Here is a 27,954-nt window from a genome sequence, read left to right as displayed (position 1 = left end):
AAGAAAATGGGATTTTTGACTTACCGTAAAATACTTTTCTCTTTCGTTCATTGACAGACACAACTCCTGATATTCATAACCATTCGGATGTCCCAAAGCAATGTAAAACATGAGGGGAGGGAACAAAAAATTCACAAAGGCTAAGCCAACAGGCGCTCAACCAAACAACTGGAGCCCACCTAAAAAAAAAAAAAAAAAAAAAAAAAACACCCCCTCAAGAGGATCAGGTCCTCTTAAGCAGCAGCCACAGATGGCAATACATCCACTTGATAAAACTTTGTAAAAGTGTGCACCAGGTGGCCACCTTGCAAACCTGCGTCACTGGCGCCTGATTACGGAAAGCTTAGGAGGCACTAAGCGCCCTAGTAGAGTGCACCTTGACAGGGAAAGGAGAAACCTGACCCCTGATGGAATAGGCCTGAACCACTGTCTGTCTGATCCATCTGGAAATAGTCGCAGAGGAAGCAGACAACCCTTTGAGGTCCATCTGTGAGCACAAAGAGAGTGTCTGACTTCCTGAAAGACTCTGTAGCTGCCAGGTACAGCCTAATTGCCCGGACCACATGCAAGGCAATTTCCTTCAGGTGTTTTGCATGGGACAGAGGGAAGACAACACAATGTCTTCATTCAAATGAAAATCTGAGACAACCTTTGGAAGGAACGACTGAGGAAGAACCACCTTATCTCTGTGAATCACCAGGTAGGGTGAACGACAACATAACGCTGCCAGTTCTGACACCCTGGGATAGCCACTAAAAAGGCCACCTTCTGGAACAGCGTAAGCAGGGGAATCTCCTGAATATTTTCAAAGGGAGGCTTCTGTAGAGCTATAAGCATCAAATTAAGATTCCAAGGCGGCAACGGAGCCTACACTGGAGGAACCAAATGTCGGATGTACAATGGTAGATCTTCCTAGAGGTAGATTTTCTAGTTTTCAACAATGTAGGAAAGGAATCACGGACTCCGATAAATCCCCTATCCTTCAGCACCTGACTATGAAAAGCCAAGACATCAAAGCCAGCGACTGTAAAGCAGGATGGAAGATCGGTCCTTGGGATAGCAGATCCTCCCTGAGAGGAAGCTGCCAAGGAACGTCGGCGACCAGCCACACCAGATCGGTGCACCAAGCCCGGCGAGGCCAGTCCAGAGCCAATAAGATGGCCGGAATCCCTTCTGCCTCAATCCTGTGTAGAAGTCTTGGCAGAAGCTTGAGAGGAGGGAAGGCGTAAATCAGACGATACGGGGCCATCAGCGTGTCTGTGGCATCCATCAGAGGATCTCTTGACCGAGCCGCAAACCTCTGCACCTTTCTGTTGAGCCGAGATGCCAACAGATCCACCTCAGGGGTGCCCCACAAGCGACATAGTTGTTAAATACCTCCGGATGAAGGAACCACTCCCCGTGGTCCAACACCTGCCAACTGAGGTAATACGCCAGCCAATTTTCCACCCCAGGAATGTGTATGACGGAGGGGGCTGGAACGAACTAGTCTGCCCACCTTAGAATGCCGGCTACCTCCAGAGCCGCCAGGACACTTCTTGTGCCCCTTTGGGTGATTGACATAAGCCACGGCTGTGGCAATGTCCGATTGAATGCACACTGGACAACCCTGAAGACGATCTGTCCAATGATCGCTCAGAGTTCCAAAAAATTGATCGGGAGTCTGGATTCTTCCAGTGTCCAGATCCCCTGAGCAGAATGCTTGCTGAGAACACCAGATAAGCTGGAATCCATGGTGACCACTGCCCATTACAAGGGGAGAAAGGATTTTCCCAGCCGAGGTGCCAGGGAACTAAGCCACCACATCAGGGACTCCTTCATGCACCAATTCAGCCGGATCTGATTGTCCAGAGACTGCGGAGTCTTGTCCAATTTGGTCAGAATTTCCCTTTGCAGGAACCTCATATAAAACTGTGCAAACTAAACCGCCGCAAAGGTAGACACCATCAGGCCCAGCACCCGCATGCAAGGCCGGAGGGATGAGCATTTGTTGGATAGCAGGAGGTGAATTGCAGCCTGCAATTTCTGGAGTTTGTCCAGAGGAAGGAGCATTCTGGCTAAAGCCAAGTCCAGCTTTGTGGATGGAACCAGAGCAGACTTCAATCCAGCCTAACTCCCGCATAGTTCGTATTGTGATCTCCAGGTTCTCCACCAGGGCAAAAGGAGACTCCGCTCACAGAAGAAGATCGTCCAAGTAGCCCAGTACCGCGATCCCCTGTTGGCGTAGCAAAGCTAGCACTGGGGCTAACACTTCTGTGAAGACCCGAGGAGCAGATGTGAAACCAAAGGGTAACGCCACAAACTGATAATGCTCCTCTCCCACCACAAAGCGGAGAAAGCGCTGGTGACTGGCACATATTGGAATGTGAAGGTAGACATTCTTGATATCGATAGAAGCAAGGAAATCCCCCTGATGTAGAGATGCCACTACCGTTTGAATAGACTCCATTTTGAACTTCTGTACCAGCACAAAGCAGTTAAGCGCCTTGAGGTCCAGGATTGGGCGCACTTTGCCTTTCTTTCTGGGAATAGTTTACAGGTTTGAGTAAAAACCCTGGAAACATTCCGAGGTCAGATCTGGGACAATCACCCCATTGAAGGAACAGGTCTTGTACTGCCCCAAACAGGCCCTGTAAGCAGTCTGTGGACAGGCGCAAGTTGGTAGAAAAAAACCTCGCCGGGGATAAGAGCGAAACCCGATCTTGTAGTGGGACCGAATGACTTTGTGGACCCCACTTGTCTTGCACCTGGGAAGTCCACGTGTCAAGAAACCAGCGAAGACGTCCCCCCATCCCCGATACGGGTGAGGGCGCACCTTCATGCTTGGCTTGCCAGAGCAGGTTTGTTTGGACCACCCAAACAGCCCCAGCGTTGCGGGGGGGGGGGGTCAGGATGAGGGACTTGGTAGGGGTGCCTGCAGGAAAGAGGGGAACCCAGGGGTTCGACCATCCCAAGGAGGGGCCCACATCCACCACAAAACCCTCCAGGGGGAGAGTGAGGACGACAGCTGCTCACCATATCCCAGGTACCAGGCAGGCACCGCTTCAGACAGAACCCCTCTCCATCGCAATGGGGGGGGGGGGGCTGTCGGCCAGGAGGAACGCTGTGACTCAGACCGAGACCAGTCTAATGCGACCCGCCAAGCCATTTAACTCGCAGGCAAGCCCCCGTCCGGTGGCACTATGTCGTGGCCGAACTAGCACGGAGGTGACCAGACAGGGGTGACCACTGGATCTAGATTATCCAGCCCGTAGCCCAGCCTGGCATTTGATTGTAGATCTCACAGGAAAAAATCCAGAATTAAAACATTTTCTATCTAAACAATTTTGCCAGGACCAAAGATCCCAGCAAGGAAATAGGTCCTGACTAGGCAGAAAAAAGTGTCTATAGCACAGAGAAGGAGTATACCCCCTGGGACTGCCCATGGGTGCAGCCAGAATTCTTAGTGTCCTACTCCTGTAGGGGGCAGTATAACCCAATGGTTATGAATATCAGGAGCTGTGTCGTAAATGAATGAAAGAGAAAAATGTTTTTTGTGCTTGCATCATGCAGACGCACTCAACCACTATCTAGTGTATGTGGCAAGCCTAATGGCCTAGGTTACTGTTTACAAGAGAAGACACAATTTAGCATTCAGTACATTTTATGGCCTCATTCACACAGGTGACAGGCACAGAAGTCCATATACCATAAATTGCCAGTTTGTTTATGTGGCTGGAGCTAGTAGGTGCTGTAGGCAGCCTATGTAAGTCTATGGGGACAAAGCTGCACACCTTAATTTCACAGGCGTTCTGGTGTGGGTAAGGGGGTGGTCTGTATTCAGCACCTCTACCCCTTACTCATGTTAAATTAGCGAGTGGCTTTGGCTGTACAAGCACAGCTTCTCTACAGACTGACATAGATTGTCTGTACGGAGCTCCAGTGACATAAACAAATGGCCCATTCATAGTGTACGAAACCTCACCAGCAATGTGAACGAGGCCTAATATATCATTTAGCAAACAAATTAAAGGACACGTGCACTTTTAGTAAAACGTTCCCTAGTCTATAACCTAGACCCCTAACCTAAACAAGAAGACAGCTGCCCCAAATAGATCTTTGTCCCAGTATGCCCTACCATGTTACATCTGTCAGGGAATGCCATGATTTGCAGTTTCATGGGTATGTGACATACAGACATAATGTGCTTGCTAAGGACTTAACACTTTGCATTATTTAATGAGATCAAGGACACACAATACACAAAAAGGTCAGAAAATTGAATAATAGGGGCCTGGACATATTTCTAAAAAGCTGCAGCACAAAAGATTAACAAGTCGCCTGACAAGTCGCGCTAGTGTGAACCGACTCTAAAAGATATAATGAAATATTTACAAAAATGTGAATGATCAGGGCTTCCCAGTACAGCCGACAGCACTGGCCGTTCAGGAAAAAAAAAAAAAATAAATAGATCGGCTTCTGCACAAGCAGGTTGCCCATACATGGATCTATATTCAGCCACAGTTCCTGCTGAACTACCTGATTGTCGATTCATGTATGGCTGGCTTGAGGCTTCTAAGCACAGTAGTGAAAGAGAAAAAAAATAGATCTATATTTAGCCCCTGTTCACATCGGGCCGATATGACATGTCAAATCGGAGCCTATTGCCAGGTCCGTCTTTGCGGCGTCGCACCAATTCCCAAAAGTAGTTTTTGCACTACTTTTGGTGACTTTGGGGGCGATTTCAAAAGACATCTGTGCATAAACCCCACAGATGTCTCTCAAATCCCCCCCAGAAGTCAGACTGAAATGCCAGTTTTTAATCGTACCAGTTCAGCTGAACTCGCACGATTTCAAATCCACATTTCAGTGTGAACCTGGGCTCAAGAAAACTTTCCATTGTGCAGACACACACTGCACAAAACCCTCATCACACATGCTCTTTTATGCGTTTACCATGGATATCAGTAGGACCCACTTAAAGCATGTAAACACACAAAAAAACTTATATATTAACCTTATAGGTTAAAAACTGCATCGACAGTACCCAAACTGAATAACATCGTAACGGGCATGTTTCTTACTAAGAAAATAAAGATGATTTTACTAGATGTGCGGCCAGACTTATTTTTGCTTAACCACTTACCGCATACTGACGTACCCGTACTTCGGCAGACTTTGCGGGGTTATACCGGGATGATGCCTCTAGCCGGTACCGTGGTTTAAAGCAGACGGTCGGCTTTCCGTCGGTAACGACTGATGCGGCTCGGCAGCCACTCGATCGTTACCCGGGTGAGCGGGAGGGGACGTCCCCCCCTCCCGCCGCCTTCCGTGGCTTTGCTCGGGGCTCCCGTCCCACCGGGAGCCCCGAGCACCCAGCCGGCATGTCCGCCGGCTGGATGGAGTCCCGATAAATGCCGGAAACGGCATTGATCGGGTCTCCGATGACGTAACCCGGAGGCGGCGTCCATGACGTCACTTCCGGGTTACTGTGCTGCAAAAGGCGCCAAATTTAAAAAACGGCTATATGCAATGCCGTCTTCGGCGTTTTGCATACATGGAAGTGTAGTGGAGTGGTCTAGGGTCTTTTAGACCCTCGATCCCTCCATAAAGAGTACCTGTCACTACATATTGGTGTCACAAGGGATGTTTACATTGCTTGTGACAGCAATAAAAGTGATCAGATTTTTTTTTTAAAAAACCTGTAATAAAGTTTAAAAAAAAGAAAAAATAAATAGGAAAAAAAAAAATTTAGCTGCCCCCGTCACCGTTAGCTCGCGGACAAACAAAAGCGTATACGCAAGTCGAGCCGCAAATGAAATCGCTGTTCAAACCACACATGTGAGGTATCGCCGCGATTGCCAGAGCGTGGGCAATAATTAAAAAAAAAGAGCTACACTCTAACTCTAAACTGGTAACCGTTAAATAAATTTAAAGCGTCGCCGATTGAGATCTCTATTGACCGTAGTTTGTCGCCATCCCACGGGGGGGGGGGGGGTGGCGCGCAATTTTAAACTGTAACATGTTGGGTATCTATTTACTCGGCGTGACATCATCTTTCACAATATACAAAAAAAATGGGCTAACTTTACTGTTTAGTATTTTTTAAATGCAGTGAAATGTGATTTTTCAAATTTTTTCCAAAAAAATGGCGTTTTAAAGAGCGCTGCGCAAATACCGCGTGACAAAAAAATTTTGCAATGACCGACATTTTATTCTCTAGAGTCTTTGCTAAAAAATATATATAATGTTTGGGGGTTCTAAGTAGTTTTCTAGGAAAAAATACTGCTTTTAACTTGTAAACAAAAAGTGTCCGAAATAGGGCTGGGGCTTAAGTGGTTAAAGAAACACCATTGGTCATTCATTTCACACCACCAACCACCAAGTGTCCAGGAACGTGGAAATATCTGAGACGCAAAACATGGAACAAGCTTTACAGAATTCAATTGTCAGTTTACCCAAATCCATTTCCACACGCTATTAGGGCAGGGTCCTCTTTCCTTTCTGTCCCATTTCAACTACAAACCCCTATAAGCAATGAATGCGCCCCACATTTAACTAAACCCTATGTCATCTCTATTCTGGTCAGAGGCTTAAAGAGGTTGTAAACTCAGTTACATTTTTTTTTTTTTTTTTTTACAAGCTGAAAGAGAAACACATAATGAGCTAGTATGCATCGCATACTAGCTCATTATGAAATACCTTAGAATGAGCCCCCGCCGTGCCGCCCGCTCACCTCTATGACAGACAACATGTCCAGTTGCCCGTCTTCCGGGATCGCGGCATCCTGCCATCCGATTGGCCGGAGCCGCGGTGACGTCACTCCCGCACACGCGAGCCGACGGTCACGGCACGGGGCTTTGAAGGAACGGCACCAGCGGCCTTTCCTTCAGAGCTTATGCTCCAGTGACGTCACTGGCTGCATGTAAGGTAAATATCTCCTAAACGGTACATGTTTAGGAGATATTTGCAGTACCTATAGGTAAGCCTTATCATAGGCTTACCTATAGGGAAAAGTGTCAGAGGAGGGTTTACCTCCTCTTTAAAGTCAGGCAAAAGACAAGTTGAAGGGGTATATCCTATGACTTTGTGCATGGTATAAACACCAACAATTTGAATGCATGGACTAACACCATACGGTCCAATGAAGCATAAGTCCAGCACCAATTTAGTTTAAACGGGATCATTTTGAAACTCAATTATTCAGTCACCATTTATTCTTTACATGGAATGGGAAGTCAGAGCTCCCAAGGACTTAGCATAAGACCCAGACATCAACCTTTTCTATTGTTTTGATATTACCACCATATGCCTTTCTCCCATTATCCTGCACGTTCCAATAATAACACGTTTTCCCATACACACATACATATTAGGATTCAAGGAAATAAACAAATGGAACCAAGTGTGCTAGGACAGAGGTGACTACACTCGCCCCAGGCACTGCACACTGTGTGAATGGGACCAGTCAGTACCCTATATAATTCAGCTCAGTTCTATACACTGACTGATGCCAGATATCCTAGATAGTCATCTTTGTGGCACCAATGTCAAGGCTTGCAAGCACTTTTTGGGGGAGATGTACTAAAACTGGTGCACACAGAATTTGGTGCAGCAGTGCATAGCAACCAATCCGCTTCTAGGCTTTTTGGGGGCAATTAAATGGACCGCCTGTGTTTCCATCCAATCTGCCAGACGGATGAGGGAATAGGTCCCTCATTTGTCTGTTTTTGGCAGACAGGATTGAATTGGATGGCGGCGTGTGTCAGCGGACATGAAAAGGGTCTTATTGTAAAAGCTTAATTGAACAAGCTGAAGTTAGAAGCAGATTGGTCACTATGCACAGCTGCACCAGTAAATTTCCCCCTTGGTCTCAATGGGCTCTCATGCTGAGCATTCTAAAGCCCCGTACACACGCGCCGATATTCGGCAGGGAATTTTCGTCCGATCGGCCGATTTTCGGCTTGTTAGTATGATGCTTCCGACAACCGACTCCAACTTTTCGGCCGAAAAAAATCTGGTGTGCAGGCTATAAAATTTTTGTCCGCCGTCAAAACACGGCCGATTTTCGTGCAGTCAGTACAGATTTCGACAGGGAAAAATCTAATGAGCAAGACTGGGCATGCTCAGAGAAGAAACACCACAAAGAAAGCAATCCAACACATGACATCACTTCTGAAGTAGAATTTTGTCAGGCGAGAAAATTTGTGTGCAGTCTAGAGCACATTCCAACCAACAAAACACAACTTGGACAAAAGTCGGACGAGGCTTAAGATTACACCCACAACACAAATCAAAAGATTGTATACTTGGTAAACTATACACAGGGCTAATCCTAAATTCTAGAGTTGCCAAATGCCAACTATGCATCATCTCTATTGTTTACTGTCTGGTCTTAAGTCACACAACATGCAATCAAACTCCGTTCTTAACTGCCTGGAATGACTGAAAACCCGTGCTGAATCACAGAAAATGGCATAACTGCACACTGGTGTGAGCAAACCCTTGTTGGTTAGAGACACATGAGGTCAGCACTAAATGCTGTGCGGATATACTGTACATCTCTTTACTGACTCCAAGCACCTGTGTACGCCAACATTTGCCCTCAGAGTGATAAACCCATATCCAGTATTGTGGCATTCGTTCACAATGCAGTGAACCTTTGCCCTGTGCTACGATGCATGCCCACCATATCAACCTACAGCCCGCACGATGGCGTTCACCTACCATGCATGCAACTGAAGCCATGCCCTGTGCCATGCCATTCTCACACAATACAATGAACCTGTGTCGTGTGCTAGGGCATCCTCCCACAATACAATGAATCCATGCCCTGTGCTAGGGCATCCTCCCACAATACAATGAATCCATGCCCTGTGCTAGGGCATCCTCCCACAATACAATGAATCCATGCCCTGTGCTAGGGCATCCTCCCACAATACAATGAATCCATGCCCTGTGCTAGGGCATCCTCCCACAATACAATGAATCCATGCCCTGTGCTAGGGCATCCTCCCACAATACAATGAATCCATGCCCTGTGCTAGGGCATCCTCCCACAACACAATGAATCCATGCCTTGTGCTAGGGCATCCTCCCACAATAAAACGCATCCATGCCCTGTGCTAGGGCATCCTCCCACAACACAATGAATCCATGCCCTGTGCTAGGGCATCCTCCCACAACACAATGAATCCATGCCCTATGCTAGGGCATCCTCCCACAATAAAACGCATTCATGCCCTGTGCTAGGGCATCCTCCCACCACACAATGAATCCATGCCCTGTGCTAGGGCATCCTCCCACAATACAATGAATCCATGCCCTGTGCTAGGGCATCCTCCCACAATACAATGAATCCATGCCCTGTGCTAGGGCATCCTCCCACAATACAATGAATCCATGCCCTGTGCTAGGGCATCCTCCCACAATACAATGAATCCATGCCCTGTGCTAGGGCATCCTCCCACAGCACAATGAATCCATGCCCTGTGCTAGGGCATCCTCCCACAGCACAATGAATCCATGCCCTGTGCTAGGACATCCTCCCACCATACAATGAATCCATGCCCTGTGCTAGAACATCCTCCCACAGCACAATGAATCCATGCCCTGTGCTAGGGCATCCTCCCACAATACAATGAATCCATGCCCTGTGCTAGGGCATCCTCCCACAAAACAATGAATCCATGCCCTGTGCTAGAGCATCCACCCACAACACAATGAATCCATGCCCTGTGCTAGGGCATCCTCCCACAAAACAATGAATCCATGCCCTGTGCTAGGCTCATCCCCCCACAACACAATGAATCCATGCCCTGTGCTAGGGCATCCTCCCACAACACAATGAATCCATGCCCTATGCTAGGGCATCCTCTCACAAAACGCATCCATGCCCTGTGCTAGGGCTCCTCCCACAACACAATGAAGCCATAAGCTATAGCATTCTCCCACAATACATTGAAGCCATGCCATGAGCTAAGGCATCCTCCCACAATACAATGAAGCCATGCCCTGTGCTAGGGCATCCTCCCACAATACAATTAAGCCATGCCCTGTGCTAGGGCATTCTCCCACAATACAATTAAGCCATGCCCTGTGCTATGGCATCCTCCCACAATATGATGCAATGCCCTGTGCTATGGCATTCTCCCACAATACAATGAAGCCATGCCATTTGCTATGGCATTCTTCCACCATACAATGAACCCATGCTCTATATTACAGCATTCTCCCACAGTGCAATGAACCCATGCCCTGTGTTACAGCATTCTCTCAACATACAATAGAACCCATGTCCTGTGCTATGGCATCCTCCTACCACCATGCAACTGAACCTATAGTACAAACAAATGGCAACCACCCCAACCTATTACTGGCCTTTGCAGCAAAGAACACATGGAAGGGTGAACAAAAAGCAGCAAACAAAAATTCCCATCACACTTACCAGCCAGCAACAAACTGAATTGACCTTATCCAACAGTTCCCGCTAACGTGAAAATTCCTCCCAAAAGTGGAAGCTTCACTTATCTGCTTCCTCCTCCCCTCCAGTGCCACATTTGGCACCTTTTGGAGGGAGCAGAAAAATACCTGTCAAAAATATGTACTCGCGGCGGCCTACGTCATTTACGCCCCCCTCTGGAAGACACACAGGTCCTAGAAGACAGCAGGACCATTCAGAAAGTGCAGCGCGAATCACGTGCGTGCAATAAGAAACAGGCTGTGAAGCCACAAGGCTTCACTTCCTGTTTCCCATAGTAAGGATGCCGGCTCCTGCACCGAAGCTGATGGACGGATCAGCTAGGGTTGCAGACATCGCGGGATACTAGGACAGGTAAGTGTTCTTATATTAAAAGTCAGCAGCTACAGTATTTGTAGCTGCTGACTTAATTTTTTTAATACAGGCTGGAACTCTGCTTTAAAACCAAGGGGTTTAGTTTGCACACATCCAAAATACACCCCAGTGTGCTGCAGTCCGAATGCTATAAATCTGAGATACTCCTGAGTTGGTTCACAAAGAATGGAAGGAGCACTGGTGAGGGGACGCACTAGACACCTTCACTGCCATTGTGCTATTGCTGGGTGTCCAGGTGACATACGGTCCGTTTGTCCCTTTTTCATCCATCCGTTGATGGATGAAAAACGGATATCAATGCATCTCTATGTAAAAAAGGATGACAACAGATCATCCGTTTTCATCCGCTTCCGTCAATGTCCGTTTTTTGGAACGGGTGAATGCCCTATTTTTCATCCGTCAAAACCGGATCAGAGGAAAAACGGATGTAAACGGACAAACGATCCGTTTTGCATCCGTTTTTGCATTGGACGGACGAAAAACAGACACATTTTGACGTGACTGAACTGATAAACGGAACGGGCTCCCTCCAAGCATACCTGTCCATTATTATATATGTGCTCAAACTCAGGAAACTCTCAAAATTAGAGCGAGGACTGCAGTACACTGGGGTGCTGTGTTGGCGTTCCGCAGCTTATGCATTGTTGTGGAAAATAAACCCCTCCGTTTTACCATGAACTGTTAAGACAGGACAATTCGGTTTGTTGCAGGCTGGCTGGCAAGTGAGCTGGGAATTTTGCAATGTTTTTAAAAATGAACCCATATCCCCTGCTACAGCATCCTCCAGACATACTATGGGATCCACGTCCATTGCTATGGGCATTCTTCCACCATGCAACTGAACTCATGCCTTATGCCACGACACTCTCTCACCATACACAATGAGCCCATGTCCTGTGCTATATCATTCTCCTACCACCATGCAATGAACCCATATTCTGTGCTACAACATTCTCCTAACATACAATGGAACCCATTGCCTTGTGCTATAGCATTCTCCCAACACCATGTAATAAACCCACATCCCATGCTATTGCATTCTCCCAGCATCTAATAAACCTATACCTTGTGCTGCAGCATTCTCCCACCACCGTGCAATGAATCCATATCCTGTACTACAGCATTCTCCCAACAGGCAATGAACCCATACCCTGTACTATGGAATTCTCCCACTACCATGCAATGAACCCATGCCCTGTGTTACAGCATTCCCCTATAATACTATACAATTGAACTTATTCTCTGCGCTACAGCTTTCTCCTAATATACAAGTCCATGTCCTGTGCTTTGGCATTCTCCCAACACCATGCAATTAACCTCCTGCCATCCGCGCTACAGCCTATATACCGCTGCAGCGCGGACTCGAAATTTCGGGAGGCCGTTTTTAAAAGGCCTCCCAGTGACACGCCCCCCGCGCTCCCGCAAGCGCTCATCGGGGAGAATCTGTGTCGGCCGTGTCCCTTGGACACAGCCGATCACAGATCGTGGTGAATGGCTAATCACAGCGGCCATTCACCACGTGATCAAGCCGTCCAATGAGAGATGATCTCATATGTAAACATATGAGATCATCTCTCATCGCCGGCGCTTCCTCCTCACACAGAGCCTGCGTGTGAGGAAGGAGGGAGAGCTGCACAGCACCGGGGACACAGAAAAAAGTAATCAGGGCACCGATCACCAGTGCCCTGATTACTAGAGGTACACCAAACACACCTTCAATGCCCACAGTGCCCACCATCAGTGCCCCCCATCAGTGCACAAAATCAGTGCCCATAGTGCTGCCAGTCAGTGCTGCCCAGCAGTGCCACCTCTCAGTGCCCAGCAGTGCCACCTCTCAGTGCCCAGCAGTGCCACCTCTCAGTGCCCAGCAGTGCGGCATATTAGTACCTCCTCATCAGTGCCACCTCATCAGTGCCCATAAGTGCCACCTCAGCAGTGCCCATAAGTGCCACCTCAGCAGTGCCCATAAGTGCCACCTCAGCAGTGCCCATAAGTGCCGCCTCATCAGCGCACATCAGTGAAGGAGAAAAATTTATTTTCAAAATTTACTCGCAAAAAATAAGAAAAACTATTTTTTTTTCAAAATTTTCTGTCTTTTTTCTTTTTTTTGTAAAAAATAAAAAACCCAGAGATGATTAAATACCACCAAAAGAAAGCTCTATTTGTGTGAAAAAAATGATAAAAAATTTTATATGGGTACAGTGTAGCATGACCGCTCAATTGTCATTCAAAGTGTGAGAGCGCTGAAAGCTAAAAATTGGTCTGGATGGGAAGGGGGTTTAAGTGCACAGAAGGCAAGTAGTTAATTCATGCCCTATGCTATGCCATTCTTTAACCATGCAATGAACACAAATCTTGTGCTACAGCATTTTCCCAACATACAATGGATACCATGCCCTGTGCTACAGAATTCTCCCAACATAAAATGGATACCATGCCCTGTGGTACAGCATTCTCCCAACATAAAATGGATACCATGCCCTGTGGTACAGCATTCTCCCAACATACAATGGAACCCCATGCCCTGTGGTACAGCATTCTCCCAACATACAATGGATACCCATGCCCTGTGCTACGAAATTCTCCCAACATACAATGGATACCATGCCCTGTGCTACGAAATTCTCCCAACATACAATGAAACCCATGCCCTGTGGTACAGCATTCTCCCAACATACAATGGATACCATGCCCTGTGGTGCAGCATTCTCCCAACATACAATGGAACCCATGCCCTGGGGTACAGCAGTCTCCCAACATACAATGGAACCCATGCCCTGTGGTACAGCATTCTCCCAACATACAATGGATACCCATGCCCTGGGGTACAGCATTCTCCCAACATACAATGGATACCCATGCCCTGTGCTACAGTATTCTCCCAACATACAATGGAACCCTTGCCCTGTGGTACAGCATTCTCCCATCATACAATGGAACCCATGCCCTGGGGTACAGTATTCTCCCAACATACAATGGAACCCATGCCCTGGGGTACAGTATACTCCCAACATACAATGGAACCCATGCCCCGTGGTACAGTATTCTCCCAACATACAATGGAACCCATGCCCCGTGGTACAGTATTCTCCCAACATACAATGGAACCCATGCCCCGTGGTACAGCATTCTCCCAACATACAATGGAACCCATGCCCCGGGGTAGAGCATTCTCCCAACATACAATGGAACCCATGCCCTGGGGTACAGAATTCTCCCAACATACAATGGAACCCATGCCCTGGGGTACAGCATTCTCCCAACATACAATGGAACCCATGCCCTGGGGTACAGCATTCTCCCAACATACAATGGAACCCATGCCCTGGGTACAGCATTCTCCCAACATACAATGGAACCCATGCCCTGTGGGACAGCATTCTCCCAAAATACAATGGAACCCATGCCCTGTGCTACGAAATTCTCCCAACATACAATGGATACCATGCCTTGGGGTACAGCATTCTCCCAACATACAATGGATACCATGCCCTGTGGTATAGCATTCTCCCAACATACAATGGAACCCATGCCCTGTGCTACGAAATTCTCCCAACATACAATGGAACCCATGCCCTGTGCTACGAAATTCTCCCAACATACAATGAATACCATGCCCTGGGATACAGCATTCTCCCAACATACAATGGAACCCATGCCCTGTGGTACAGCATTCTCCCAACATACAATGAATACCATGCCCTGGGATACAGCATTCTCCCATCAAACAATGGAACCCATGCCCTGTGGTACAGCATTCTCCCATCATACAATGGAACCCATGCCCTGTGGTACAGCATTCTCCCATCATACAATGGAACCCATGCCCTGTGGTACAGCATTCTCCCAACATACAATGGAACCCATGCCCTGGGGTACAGCATTCTCCCAACATACAATGGATACCATGCCCTGTGGTACAGCATTCTCCCAACATACAATGGATACCATGCCCTGTGCTACGAAATTCTCCCAACATACAATGAAACCCATGCCCCGTGGTACAGCATTCTCCCAACATACAATGGATACCATGCCCTGTGGTGCAGCATTCTCCCAACATACAATGGATACCATGCCCTGTGGTACAGCATTCTCCCAACATACAATGAATACCATGCCCTGTGGTACAGTATTATCCCAACATACAATGGAACCCATGCCCAGGGGTACAGCATTCTCCCAACATACAATGGAACCCATGCCCTGTGGTACAGCATTCCCCCAGCATACAATGGAACCCATGCCCTGTGGTACAGCATTCTCCCAACATACAATGGAACCCATGCCCTGTGGTACAGCATTCTCCCAACATACAATGGAACCCATGCCCTGTGGTACAGCATTCTCCCAACATACAATGGAACCCATGCCCTGTGGTACAGAATTCTCCCAACATACAATGGAACCCATGCCATGTTGTACAGCATTCTCCCAACATACAATGGAACCCATGCCCTGTGCTACAGAATTCTCCCAACATACAATGGAACCCATGCCCTCTGCTACAGAATTCTCCCAACATACAATGGATACCATGCCCTGTGGTACAGCATTCTCCCAACATACAATGGATACCATGCCTTGGGGTACAGAATTCTCCCAACATACAATGGAACCCATGCCCTCTGCTACAGAATTCTCCCAACATACAATGGATACCATGCCCTGTGGTAAAGCATTCCCCAGCATACAATGGAACCCATGCCCTGTGGTACAGCATTCTCCCAACATACAATGGAACCCATGCCCTGTGGTACAGCATTCTCCCAACATACAATGGATACCCATGCCCTGTGGTACAGCATTCTCCCAACATACAATGGAACCCATGCCCTGTGGTACAGCATTCTCCCAACATACAATGGAACCCATGCCCTGTGGTACAGCATTCTCCCAACATACAATTGAACCCATGCCCTGTGGTACAGCATTCTTCCAACATACAATTGAACCCATGCCCTGTGGTACAGCATTCTCCCAACATACAATTGAACCCATGCCCTGTGGTACAGCATGCTCCCAACATACAATGGATACCCATGCCCTGGGGTACAGCATTCTCCCAACATACAATGGATACCCATGCCCTGTGGTACAGCATTCTCCCAACATACAATGGATACCCATGCCCTGTGCTACAGAATTCTCCCAACATACAATGGAACCCATGCCCTGTGGTACAGCATTCTCCCAACATACAATGGAACCCATGCCCTGTGCTACAGAATTCTCCCAACATACAATGGAACCCATGCCCTGTGGTACATCATTCTCCCAACATACAATTGAACCCATGCCCTGTGGTACAGCATTCTCCCAACATACAATGGATACCCATGCCCTGGGGTACAGCATTCTCCCAACATACAATGGAACCCATGCCCTGTGGTACAGCATTCTCCCAACATACAATGGATACCCATGCCCTGTGGTACAGCATTCTCCCAACATACAATGGATACCCATGCCCTGTGCTACAGAATTCTCCCAACATACAATGGAACCCATGCCCTGGGGTACAGCATTCTCCCAACATACAATGGAACCCATGCCCTGTGCTACAGAATTCTCCCAACATACAATGGAACCCATGCCCTGGGGTACAGCATTCTCCCAACATACAATGGATACCCATGCCCTGGGGTACAGCATTCTCCCAACATACAATGGATACCCATGCCCTGTGGTACAGCATTCTCCCAACATACAATGGATACCCATGCCCTGTGCTACAGAATTCTCCCAACATACAATGGAACCCATGCCCTGTGGTACAGCATTCTCCCAACATACAATGGAACCCATGCCCTGTGGTACAGCATTCTCCCAACATACAATGGAACCCATGCCCTGTGGTACAGCATTCTCCCAACATACAATGGAACCCATGCCCTGTGGTACAGCATTCTCCCAACATACAATGGAACCCATGCCCTGTGCTACAGCATTCTCCCAACATACAATGGATACCCATGCCCTGTGGTACAGAATTCTCCCAACATACAATGGATACCCATGCCCTGTGGTACAGCATTCTCCCAACATACAATGGATACCCATGCCCTGTGCTACAGAATTCTCCCAACATACAATAGAACCCATGCCTTGTGGTACAGCATTCTCCCAACATACAATGGAACCCATGCCCTGTGGTACAGCATTCTCCCAACATACAATGGAACCCATGCCCTGTGGTACAGCATTCTCCCAACATACAATGGATACCCATGCCCTGTGCTACAGAATTCTCCCAACATACAATGGAACCCATGCCCTGTGCTACGAAATTCTCCCAACATACAATGGAACCCATGCCCTGGGGTACAGAATTCTCCCAACATACAATGGAACCCATGCCCTGTGGTACAGCATTCTCCCAACATACAATGGAACCCATGCCCTGCACTTTGGCACTCTCCCTTCACCATGCAATGAACACATATATCCTGTACTACAGCACTCTCCCACCACCATAGAACTGAACACACATTCTGTGACGCAGTGTCCTTGCACCATGCTATGAACGCACCTTCTGTTCAAGTTCACAGTTGGCCTCAGGTCTGTACAATATCCACAGACACCACACCAAAGATAAGACAACAGAGCACATCCCTCTGCCTTACTCATGGTGCCACCTGTGAACACCAACATCCTGGTACCTTTATGATCAATGAACATCTGAAGTGTGTAGAATGGTTCTGAGCCCAGCCAATCACAAGCCCCCCCCCAGAAGCGATGACAGTCAGCTTTACAAATGGTGAGCGGGGATCTAACACTGCTCCATCTCTATTCACTTTAGGAAAACATTAGAACCTGGTCACATTTTGTAAGGCAGTCCATGTCCCTCTAGGAATAGAGTCACCCTGTGCCCCAGGAAAAAACAGAATTGTACAGCTGTCACCAGGTTAAGAGAAATCTTTGCAGGCCTCATTCAGATCTTTCATTTGCGGATGGAATCGCTGCAGAACATGACACACACGTTTTGGTGCCATTCATTCTAGTTGGCATCACAAACACGGTGCGATTTTGCAGCAACTGAAAACACACCTTTAAAATACGGTGAAGATTGTCATCCAAAGAGGAGCAGGAGCTTCTTCTGGGTGACAACGTGTATAGGGCTCCCCATTTTCTCTAGTCCTATGTATGAAATTGTGCTATGAAAATCCTGAACAGGACCTTACTGGAGTCACCAGAACAAGAGCTGAAGAGATTCTTGTGACAACCGTCTTCCCCTCACTTCCTGTTGCATCCCCTGGACAGGAAGCGAGGGGAAATGTCCCCAACGGGGACACAGATGGTCACATTTTGCAAAGCAGTCTATATCTCCTCTAGGAAGTTACCCTATGGCCCATTGAAAATCCTGAACAGGACCTTACAGCAGTCTCCAGAACAAGAGCTGAAGAGAAATCTTACAACTGTTCACGTGACAACCGTCTTCCCCTCACTTCCTGTTACATACAGGAAGTGGAGAAAATCTCCCCATTGGGGATACAGGTGGTCATGTTTTCTAAAGAACTCTGTGTCCCTTCTAGGAAGAGTGTCACCCTGTCCCCCAGTAAAAAATAAAAAAAAACTTACAATGCTCACCAGTATAAAAGCTGGGAAGACATTTTCTACATATTCTTCCCTTTGTTCCTGCTGCATCCCCTGGACAGGAAGTGAGGAGAGATCTCCCTAATGGGGACAATCTGTGTCCCCTCTAGAGGGAGAGAGTCCCCCTGTGGCCCATTGTCTCCCTAGCCGTACAGTTGCCACCAGATCAAGAGACATTTCCCATTGGGGACACCTGTTCTGGTGACACTACCTACTTCCTGTTGCACTCTCTGGACAGGAAGTGATATCATTCCAAATGGAACACAGAGGATACTATTTTGTAAAGCAGTGCACATTCTCTATAGGAAGAGAGAACACCTGTTCTGGTGACTTCCTATACAGGAATGAGGGGACATTATTCCCAACAGAGACACAGATGGTTATATTACGCAAAGCGGTCTGCATCCCCTCTAGGAAGAGAGTCACCCTGTGGCCCACTGTCTCCTGCATTGTACAGTTGTCACAAGATCAAGGGAAATATCCCACAAGGGACATTTGTTCTGGTGACTCCTCTCACTCCGTTACATTCCTTGGACAGGAAGGGAGGGGAAATCTCCCCAACGGGGATGCAAATGTAAAGCAGTCTGCATCCCCTTTAGGAAGAGTGTCAACTGTAAGCCCCAGGAAAAACCCGAATTGTACAGTGGTCACCAGAACATCTTCCAATGGGGGTACCTGCTCTTGTGACTCCCCTTACTTCCCGTTGCATCCCCCGGACAGGACATAAATGGGAAAATCTAAATGGGGACACAGATGGTTACATTTTGTAAAGCGGACTCCATGCCTTATAGAAAGGACCCTGTGCCCCAGGAAAAACCCATATGGTACATTGGTCTCCAGAACATCTTCCAATTGGGGGAAGCTGCTCTTGTGACTCCCCTTACTTCCTGTTGCACCCTTACTTCCTTTTGCACTCCCTGAACAGGAAGTCAGGGGAAATCTCCCCAACGAGGACGCAAACGTAAAGCAGTCTGCATCCCCTTTAGGAAGAAAGTCAACCATAGGCCACAGGAAAAACCTAAATTGTACAGTGGTCACCTGAACATCTTCCAATTGAGGAAACCTGCTCTTGTGACTCCCCTTACTTCCTGTTGCATGCCCTGGACAGGAGATAAATAGGAAAATCTCCTTAACGGGGACACAGATGGTTCCATTTTGTAAAGTGGACTGCATGCCTAATAGAAAGAGAAAGAACCCTGTGCCCCAGGAAAAACCCAAATCATACAGAGGTCACCAGAACATCTTCCTATAGGGGGTACCTGCTCTTGTGACTCCCCTTACTTACCGTTGCATCCTCCGGACGGGACATAAATGGGAAAATGTCCTCAATGGGGACACGATTACATTTTGTAAAGTGGACTGCAAGCCTTATAGAATGAGAAAGGACCCTGCGCCCCAGGAAAAACCTAAATGGTACAGTGGTCTCCAGAACATCTTCCTATGGGGGGTGTCTGCTCTTGTGACTTCCCTTACTTCCAGTTGCATTCCCTGGACAGGAAGTAAATGGGAAAATCTCCTCAATGGGGACACAGTTACATTTTGTAAAGTGGACTCCATGCCTTATAGAAAGAACCCTGTGCCCTAGGAAAACCCCAAATGGTACAGTGGTCTCCAGAACATCTTCCTATGGTTGGTACCTGCTCTTCTGACACCTCTTACTTCCTGTTGCATGCCCTGGACAGGAAGTAAATGGGAAAATCCCCTCAATGGGGACACAGATGGTTACATTTTGTAAAGCGGACTCCATGCCTATTAGAAATAACCCTGTGCCCCAGGAGAAAAACAAATGGTACAGTGGTCTCCAGAACATCTTCCAATGGGGGGGTACCTGCTCTTGTGACTCCCCTTACTTCCTGTTGCATTCCCTGGACAGGAAGTGAGGGAAATCTCCCTACAGGGGACACAAAAGGAGCCCTGGCAGTGGGCACACAAAGGGTATGTGTCTGTGGTGTAAGGATCTCACCTCTCGGTTGAAGCCTAGCTCTGGGATGAGCCCGGGGCCCCCCACCGTCACCTCCAGGATCTCAGCCGGCCTGTCCCCGTAGTACTGGTAGGGGTCGCGCTCCCCGATCTTCTCCTGTTTGATGGCGCCCAGGCCGTGCAGGAAGTCGTGGTTCGGCGGGGATCCGGGCTCCTTCTTTAGGATCATGTCTCCGGGACTCGGTAGGATGGGGGGCGGCGGAGGAGGGGGCAGCAGGTCGGAGCCCAGGCGGGCGAAGGTAGTGACGGGCGGGAGGTGGCTGAACATCAGCATGCTGGGGGGAAAGGTCGGCTCCATGGCCGGCGGGGAGGGAAGGAGGGGGGGGGACAGGTTGGGTAAGGGGGGGGCCCTCTCCGTGAAGGTGAAGCGAACGGAGAGAGGCGGCTGCTGGGGTAAACCGGGAGCGGAGCACCGCACTAAGTCTTCACACACATCCTTCACACGACCGCCAAGCCTCCGCCCACCGGGGGCCCGCACAATACCGTCATGGACCGCCGGCCCGCACAAAAACACACGACGCCCGAAAGGTCCACAATAGAAGCTGCTGAGGAGCCGCACTGCGCAAGCGCGCACACCACACAGCCGCTCACTGGGCATGCGCGGGCCGCGTACGGCGCCAGCTACGCATGTCCTGCGCTCCGGCACCGCCCACTGCGCCTGCGCGAACCCAGCTCTCGCGAGCAGCTACGAAGCTTGGCGCTGGCCGGGGTGCATGCGCAGTGCGGGGCCGCTGGGCTTCCGATTGTGTTGTGTCTGGGCGCTCGGCCTTTGCATTGTTTTGCTGCAGGTTGGCGTGCTTTGTGCGGGAGGAGCGGGGGGCTGCGACCGTTATAGAGGTCACCCGAGGAAGAGAGCGATATGATAGGGTGGAATGGGCTGTATAATAAAAACGAACACCTTCATCATTGTATTAATAGGCTCTAACAACCACATTGTGTTTCCATGTTTTATCATTATGTTTATTGTATGCTTCTTTTATGTATTATGGGTCGCTAGGCCCCATTCGCAACTGGTAGTGCTGAAGCGTCGTGTTTTTTATGCTTTTTGTACAAATTAACGGCTTACCTGCTGGGCACTTCATGGCCAGGCCAATTCTCGGCTTTCAGCGCTGTCGCACTTTGAATGACAATTGCGCAGTCATGCTACACTACCCAAATGACATTTTTATCATGTTTTTCAAACAAATAGAGCTTTCTTGTGGTGGCATTTAACCACTTAAGCCCCAGAAGATTTTACCCCCTTCCTGACCAGGGTTTTTTTGCAATTTATTGCTGCGTGACTTTAACGGACAATTGTGCGGTCGTGCGAAGCTGTACCTAAACAAATTTGACGCCCTTTTTTTCCCACAAACAGAGCTTTCTTTTGGTGGTATTTGATCACCTGTGAAATTTTTTATTTATTTTTTTTTTGATCATGCGCTATAAACAAAAAAAGGGCGTCAATTTTGCAAAAATAACAATATTTCAAATTTTTTTATATGAAATACCCCCCCAAAAAATTTTAAAAATCAAAATTTTTTAACATTTTCGGCCAATTTGTTTTATGCTACATATGTTTGGTAAAAAAAATCGCAAAAAGCGTATTTTGATTGGTTTGCGCAAAAGTTATCGCGTTTACTAACTAAGGGAAAGATTTTTGTCATTTTTGGTGTTTTTTTTTTAACGAGTAATGGCGGCGATCTGTGATTTTTTTTTTTTTTTTTTTGCGGGACTGGGACATTGCGGCGGACAGATCGGACCCTTGACTGACATTTTTGACACTTTTGGGGGTACCAGTGACATTACTGCAGTAATCAGTGCTATACATATGCACTGTTACTGTAAAAATGACACTGGCAGGAAAGGGGTTAACTGTATTGGAGAGGGAGGGGTTAAGTGTGTCCTAGGGGCGTGTTTCTAACTGTGATGGGACATGGCTACTAGTGTAAAAACAAAGATCAACAGTTCTACATAGTAGAACCGTCTGATCTCCATTTTTACACAGGGGAGAATGACAGGCGGCTTGTTTACATTAGCCGCCTGACTTTCTCCCTCTGTATCGGCGAGTGACCGGCGGACATCGGGTCCCCCGGTCACATGCACTGACTTGTTAGTGAATGAGCCGGGGCGGGCGCGCGCTCGCCCGTTATTGGCTCACAAGTCAGTGACAGGCTACTGACGTACCGGTACGTCACTTTGCCTGGCCGGGGCTGACCGCCGCAGTATATGTACTTGCAGCGGTCGGCAACCGGTTAATCACTATTGAGTGTTTTTCTTGTTTTTTTATTTTGCTGAACAAACAAAAAAAGACTGAAAATTTTGAAAAAAAAAAACTGTTTTTATAGTTTGTTATAATATTTTGCAAACAGGTAATTTTTCTCCTTCATTGATGTGCGCTGATGAGGTGGCACTGATGGGCAATGATAGGCACTGGTAGGTGACAATTATTCAGCACTGATATGTGGCACTGGTGGGCACTGATAGGTTGCACTGACCTGCCCTGGTAGGTGGCACTGGTGAGCACTTGCAGGTGGCACTGGGACACAGATTATCTTCTCCTCTTCAGGCCCGATGTCCCTCTAACAGCAGCTGGCAATCAGCTTTTTTTTCTCCTTACACTGACAGTGTGAGGAGAAAATAAAACTGATCTCCGGCTGCTGTTTACATCACGTGATCAGCTGTCATTGGCTGACAGCTGATCACGTGGTAAGGGGCCAGGATCGGCCACTTAGGCCCCTTTCGCACTGTGCGCTCCATCTGCGGACTCCGTTTTTCCGGGCGGGGGATCGATCCGCCAATCCCCCGCTGAGCAGGCGGATGGCAGCTCTGCGCTGTGCGGAGGCAGAGCTGTCAGATCCCCGCTGTCCTTTATGGGGGAATCGGATGAGAGCGGACCGCCTGTCTGTTCTCATCCGATCTGATCCGCCAAACGGATGGAAAATAGGGTTTCCATCCGTCCGGATTTGACAGACAGGATCGGATCGGATGTCAGCAGACATGTCTCCGCTGACATCCGATGCCCCATAGAGATGCATGGGGCATCCGTTCAGATCCACCTGAAAAACTGACAGGCGGATCTGAACGGTCTGTATGTGTGAAAGGGGCCTTATGCCCCGTACACACATGCAGATTATCTGAAGACTTTTGTCTGCAGACTTACCAAAACCATATAATATGAGGTCAAACCTAAACACTTTCAATTTGTATGCAATCCGGCAGGCCCTTGCACTACATAGAAAAGGTAAGTCTGCAGACAAAAGTCTTCAGATAATCTGCACGTGTGTACGGGGCATTACTCCGATCTGTGACCAGCCGAGTCTCACAGACTCGCTGATTACAGAGCAAGCCGCGCACGCTCTGTAGGGAGCATGCGCGGGAGGACGTACATGGACGCCCTCCCGGCAATTAAGGTCTGCGCTGTAGCCATCTTTCAGCTATAACGCGGGTGGGAAATGGTTAATGACCTGGCCAATCACGTCAGCACTACATACCAATTATGAATAGAAATACGAAAAAACAGAAGCAGCGGGTCTTTATAAGTGTTGACCTCCCCCTTCAGTGCTACTATAAGCACACATACATTTAATAAAATAATTTCTTTATTGAATTACAAACAAACATCAATAATTAAAAATTCCAGTCATTGAAGAATGACATTTCCTGAAATGAAAGGACGGTATGTATTTTATACATAGTGACTCAAAATAACACCTTCTAAACTACGGATTTCTCACATTCCAAATCAGCTACAGTATGTCACACAGTAAAGCCAAGATGTGAAGAGGACGGAACTCCTCCCGATGCGTTTCGCCTTATGGCTTTTTCAGGGGTGTTTAGATAGAGCAGTGGTTCTTAACCTGGGTTCGATCGAACCCCAGGGGTTCGGTGGGTCAGTCTCGAGGGTTCGGCACACCCTCCGCTAGTACCACTTCGCTGTCAGGGACTATTTCTCCAGTTTCGGGCATGTCCTTCTGCTCCCGCTCCGCGCCGTCATCATGGAAATACATAACATCCAGTGGCGTAGCGTGGGGGGTGCAGGGGGGGGCGGCCGCACCGGGCGCAACATCTGGAGGGGGTGCATCCACTCCGCAGTGTCATGTCACTCACTATGTCATGATAGCCGCCGCCCGCTGAGTCTGCTCGCACTCGCAGCTCTCTCTGCCCCTTGCTCACTCTCACTGCTGGCTGTGCAGCTCGGCTCCCGGCCGAATCCGATCCAGCCGGAGCCGGCGTTGCCCACTGTGGAGTGGTGGGGGGGCGGGGGAGACAGGCCAGGCGTGCGGTGCGGAGAGGGACTGTCTGGGGGAGGGACTAACCCGTGTAGCGGCCGCCCAGCACATCGCGGGAGAGAACCACCAGGCCAGGCAGCCGCAGCAGCAGAGGAAGCCCGCAGGTGAGAGGCCAGAGAGCCAGTGGTGACAGTGGTGCTGCAGCCTGCAGGAGGAAAACCTAGCCTGTGATCGGGAGTTGGGACACAGGTGAAAAAAAGGTAGGACTGGAGTAGTACTGGCTGTACTAGGCTAGTGACTGACTGTCTCACTGACTGTGTGAAAACACTGAGAAGCCTATGTAAAGGGGATCTATTTTATGGGGAACCTGGCCTGCTGTAAGGGGGGAGATCTAAATGGGGGACGGGACCTCACCTCACCCTGGCCTGCTGTAAGGGGGATCTATATGGGGGACATGATCCCCCATATAGATTCCCCCTTACAGTAGGCCAGGTTGAGGTGAGGTCCCCCATATAGATCCCCCCCCTACAGCAGGCCAGGGTGAGGTTAGGTCACTCTGGGGTCCTCCATATAGATCCCCCCTTACAGCAGGCCAGGGTGAGGTTAAGTCACTCCGGTGTCCCCCATATAGATCCCCCCTACAGCAGGCCAGGGTCTGGACCTCACCTCACCCTGTCCTGCTGTAAGGGGAAGATCTATATGGGGGACGGGACCTCACCTCACCCTGGCCTGCTGTAAGGGGGGATCTTTATGGGGGACCGGACCTCACCTCACCCTGGCCTGCTGTAAGGGGAGATCTATATGGGGGACCTCACCCTGGCCTGCTGTAAGGGGGGAATCTATATGGGGGACCAGGTCCCCCATATAGATCCCCCCTTACAGCAGGCCAGGGTGAGGTGAGGTCCGGTCCCCCATATAGATCTCCCCCTTACAGCAGGCCAGGGTGAGGTGAGGTCCGGTCCCCCATATAGATCCCCCCTTACAGCAGGCCAGGGTGAGGTGAGGTCCGGTCCCCCATATAGATCCCCCCTTACAGCAGGCCAGGGTGAGGTGAGGTCCGGTCCCCCATATAGATCTCCCCCCTTACAGCAGGCCAGGGTGAGGTGAGGTCCTGTCCCCATATAGATCCCCCTTACAGCAGGCCAGGGTGAGGTGACATGAGACATGATAATGACATGAGAGTGGCACTTGCCAAGATAAAGCCGTGCATTTCTGAACTGGTCTCTGAAAGACAACAGCAGAAGTCACACTAATTTGCAGTAAATATTCATTATTATATTTTGGTTTTGTGTGAAAATCATGTTTTAATGTTTTTGTTCTTTGTTCTGAATGGTTTTGTTCATTTTGTGCACCTATGTATAAATATATACCTAAAATAATATATACCTAGGTTTTTGAATTTGAAAAAATCTATTGAAAAATATTTTATTTTTCCAACTAAGAAGGGTTCGGTAAATGTGAATATGAAACTGGTGGGGTTCAGTACCTCCAACAAGGTTAAGAACCACTGAGATAGAGGGTTCACATGAGTTACTAACCACTTCAGCCCAGAAGGTTTTACCCAGTGGATATAATGTTTCCTAATGTAGAGCAATTAGTGAACACTTGTGCATATTTTCTTCAGAACAGTGAGTATTGCTCTCCATACACTAGCCGAAAAATCGTTCGAAAATTTGTCATTTGGTTAGTTCGTTTTTCATCCAGTTAACCACTTCTGGACCAGAAGATTTTCCCCCTTAAAGCGGAGTTCCAGCCATTTGACTCACCTGTCCAACGGTCCAGCGATGCAGCCGCCCGAAGCCTCGATCCTCTCCCTCGGCGCCGGCATCACTGCTGTGGGCACCCGGCTGTGACAGTTTGCGGCTTCACAGCCGGGTACCCACTGCGCGAGTCGCGCTGCGCGCCGTGATTGGCCGGCAATCTTCTGGGACCTCTGACATGTCCCAGAAGATTGCAGGGAGGGAGGGGGAGAGGAGAACTTCCGCTCAGGGCGCCGCGGTGCTCCGAGCGGAAGTGGGAGCGGGTACCTGTCAAAACTAGGTACCTGCTCCCCCCCAAAAAAATGACATGCCAAATGTGGCATGTCAGGGGGGTAGGACCACCTAAAGCAGAAGTTCCACTTTTGGGTGGAACTCCGCTTTAATGACCAGGCAATATTTTGCGATTTAGCACTGCGTTACTTTAAAGGACAATTGCGTGGTCATGCGATGCCGTACCCTAATAAAGATGATGCCTTTTTTCCCACAAACAGAGCTTTCTTTTGGTGGTATTTGATCACCTGTGCAATTTTTATTTTTTGCGCTATAAACAAAAAAAGAGCGACAATTCTGAAAAAAAAAAAAAATTCATATTCTGCTATATAAAATTTCCAATAAAAAAACATTTAAAAATCTAAACTTTTTTCATCCTTTAAGGCCAATTTGTATTCTGCTACATACTTTTGGTAAAAAAACAGTTGCAATAAGCGTATTTTGATTGGTTTGCGCAAAAGTTACAGCGTCTACAAACGATGTAATATTTTTATGGAATTTTTATTTATTTATTTTTTACAAGTAATGGCAGCGATCAGTGATTTTTAGCAGGACTGCGACATTGCGGCGGACAAATCGGAAATCTACCTGACACTTTTATTAATCAGGGGGCACTGGTGCACTGCTATGGCAGGCTGACTAGTGACTGAACTAAAGAATTGAGGGGTGTGTGGTGAACTGCTACTACCACCAAATCAAGTGCTCAAATTCCTGAAAAACATTCAAATTCGAAAGTGGGATGGTGCGCTTTTCTATTAATTAAAACCATGTGTACCTTTCATAAACACATAAATGTTAATATAAAGTGTGTAGTGTTAAAAAACATAAACAAAATCCATATAAAAAAAAATATGAAGAAAAATTAATTTAAAAAGTCCATGTACAAAAAAAAAACTTGCAGGAAAAAAAGTCCGTAAAAGATCAATAACCCTGATGTAAGCAGTGCATCGTGAATCAGTAAGTTCCGGCTCCCACTGGGGCGATGTGGGAACCCTGCGAATCCACTGCGGGTTTCTGCATCACACCTGAACCACAGGCAGTTTCACTTCACACTGCCCTATGTGAACTGCTGGGAGTTTAATAAAAAGTTAACTACCCAGACCGGAAGAAAAGACCGGAAGGATTTGCCCCCTTAAAGCGGTAGTATGCCACTTTTTGACACTTTTACCTACAGGTAAGCCTATAATAAGGCTTACCTGTAGGTACAATTAACCACTTTACCACCGGAGGATTTTGCTGTCTTCCGTCCAGGCCACTTTTTGCGATTCGGCGCTGTGCGACTTCAACTGACAATTGCGCGGTCGTG

General features: G+C 48.2%; 1 protein-coding gene across 1 annotated transcript in view; it reads right to left on the bottom strand.

Moving 5' to 3' along the window:
• LOC309566529 (zinc finger protein 281-like) overlaps positions 1 to 20,959 on the bottom strand; it is a 71,328-nt gene extending 50,369 nt beyond the window's left edge. The window contains exon 1 of the mRNA XM_082271702.1: positions 20,394 to 20,959. Within this exon, the coding sequence (XP_082127828.1) occupies positions 20,394 to 20,708 (315 nt within the window). The 5' untranslated portion in view covers positions 20,709 to 20,959. The remainder of the gene's footprint in view (positions 1 to 20,393) is intronic.
• Positions 20,960 to 27,954: the final 6,995 nt, after the last annotated feature.

Source organism: Pelophylax lessonae, assembly GCF_965119305.1.
Source record: "Pelophylax lessonae genome assembly, chromosome: 11".
Classification (NCBI taxonomy): Eukaryota; Metazoa; Chordata; class Amphibia; order Anura; family Ranidae; genus Pelophylax; species Pelophylax lessonae.
Note: the sequence above shows the minus strand (reverse complement) of the source record. Positions and strands in the feature narration are given on the sequence as shown.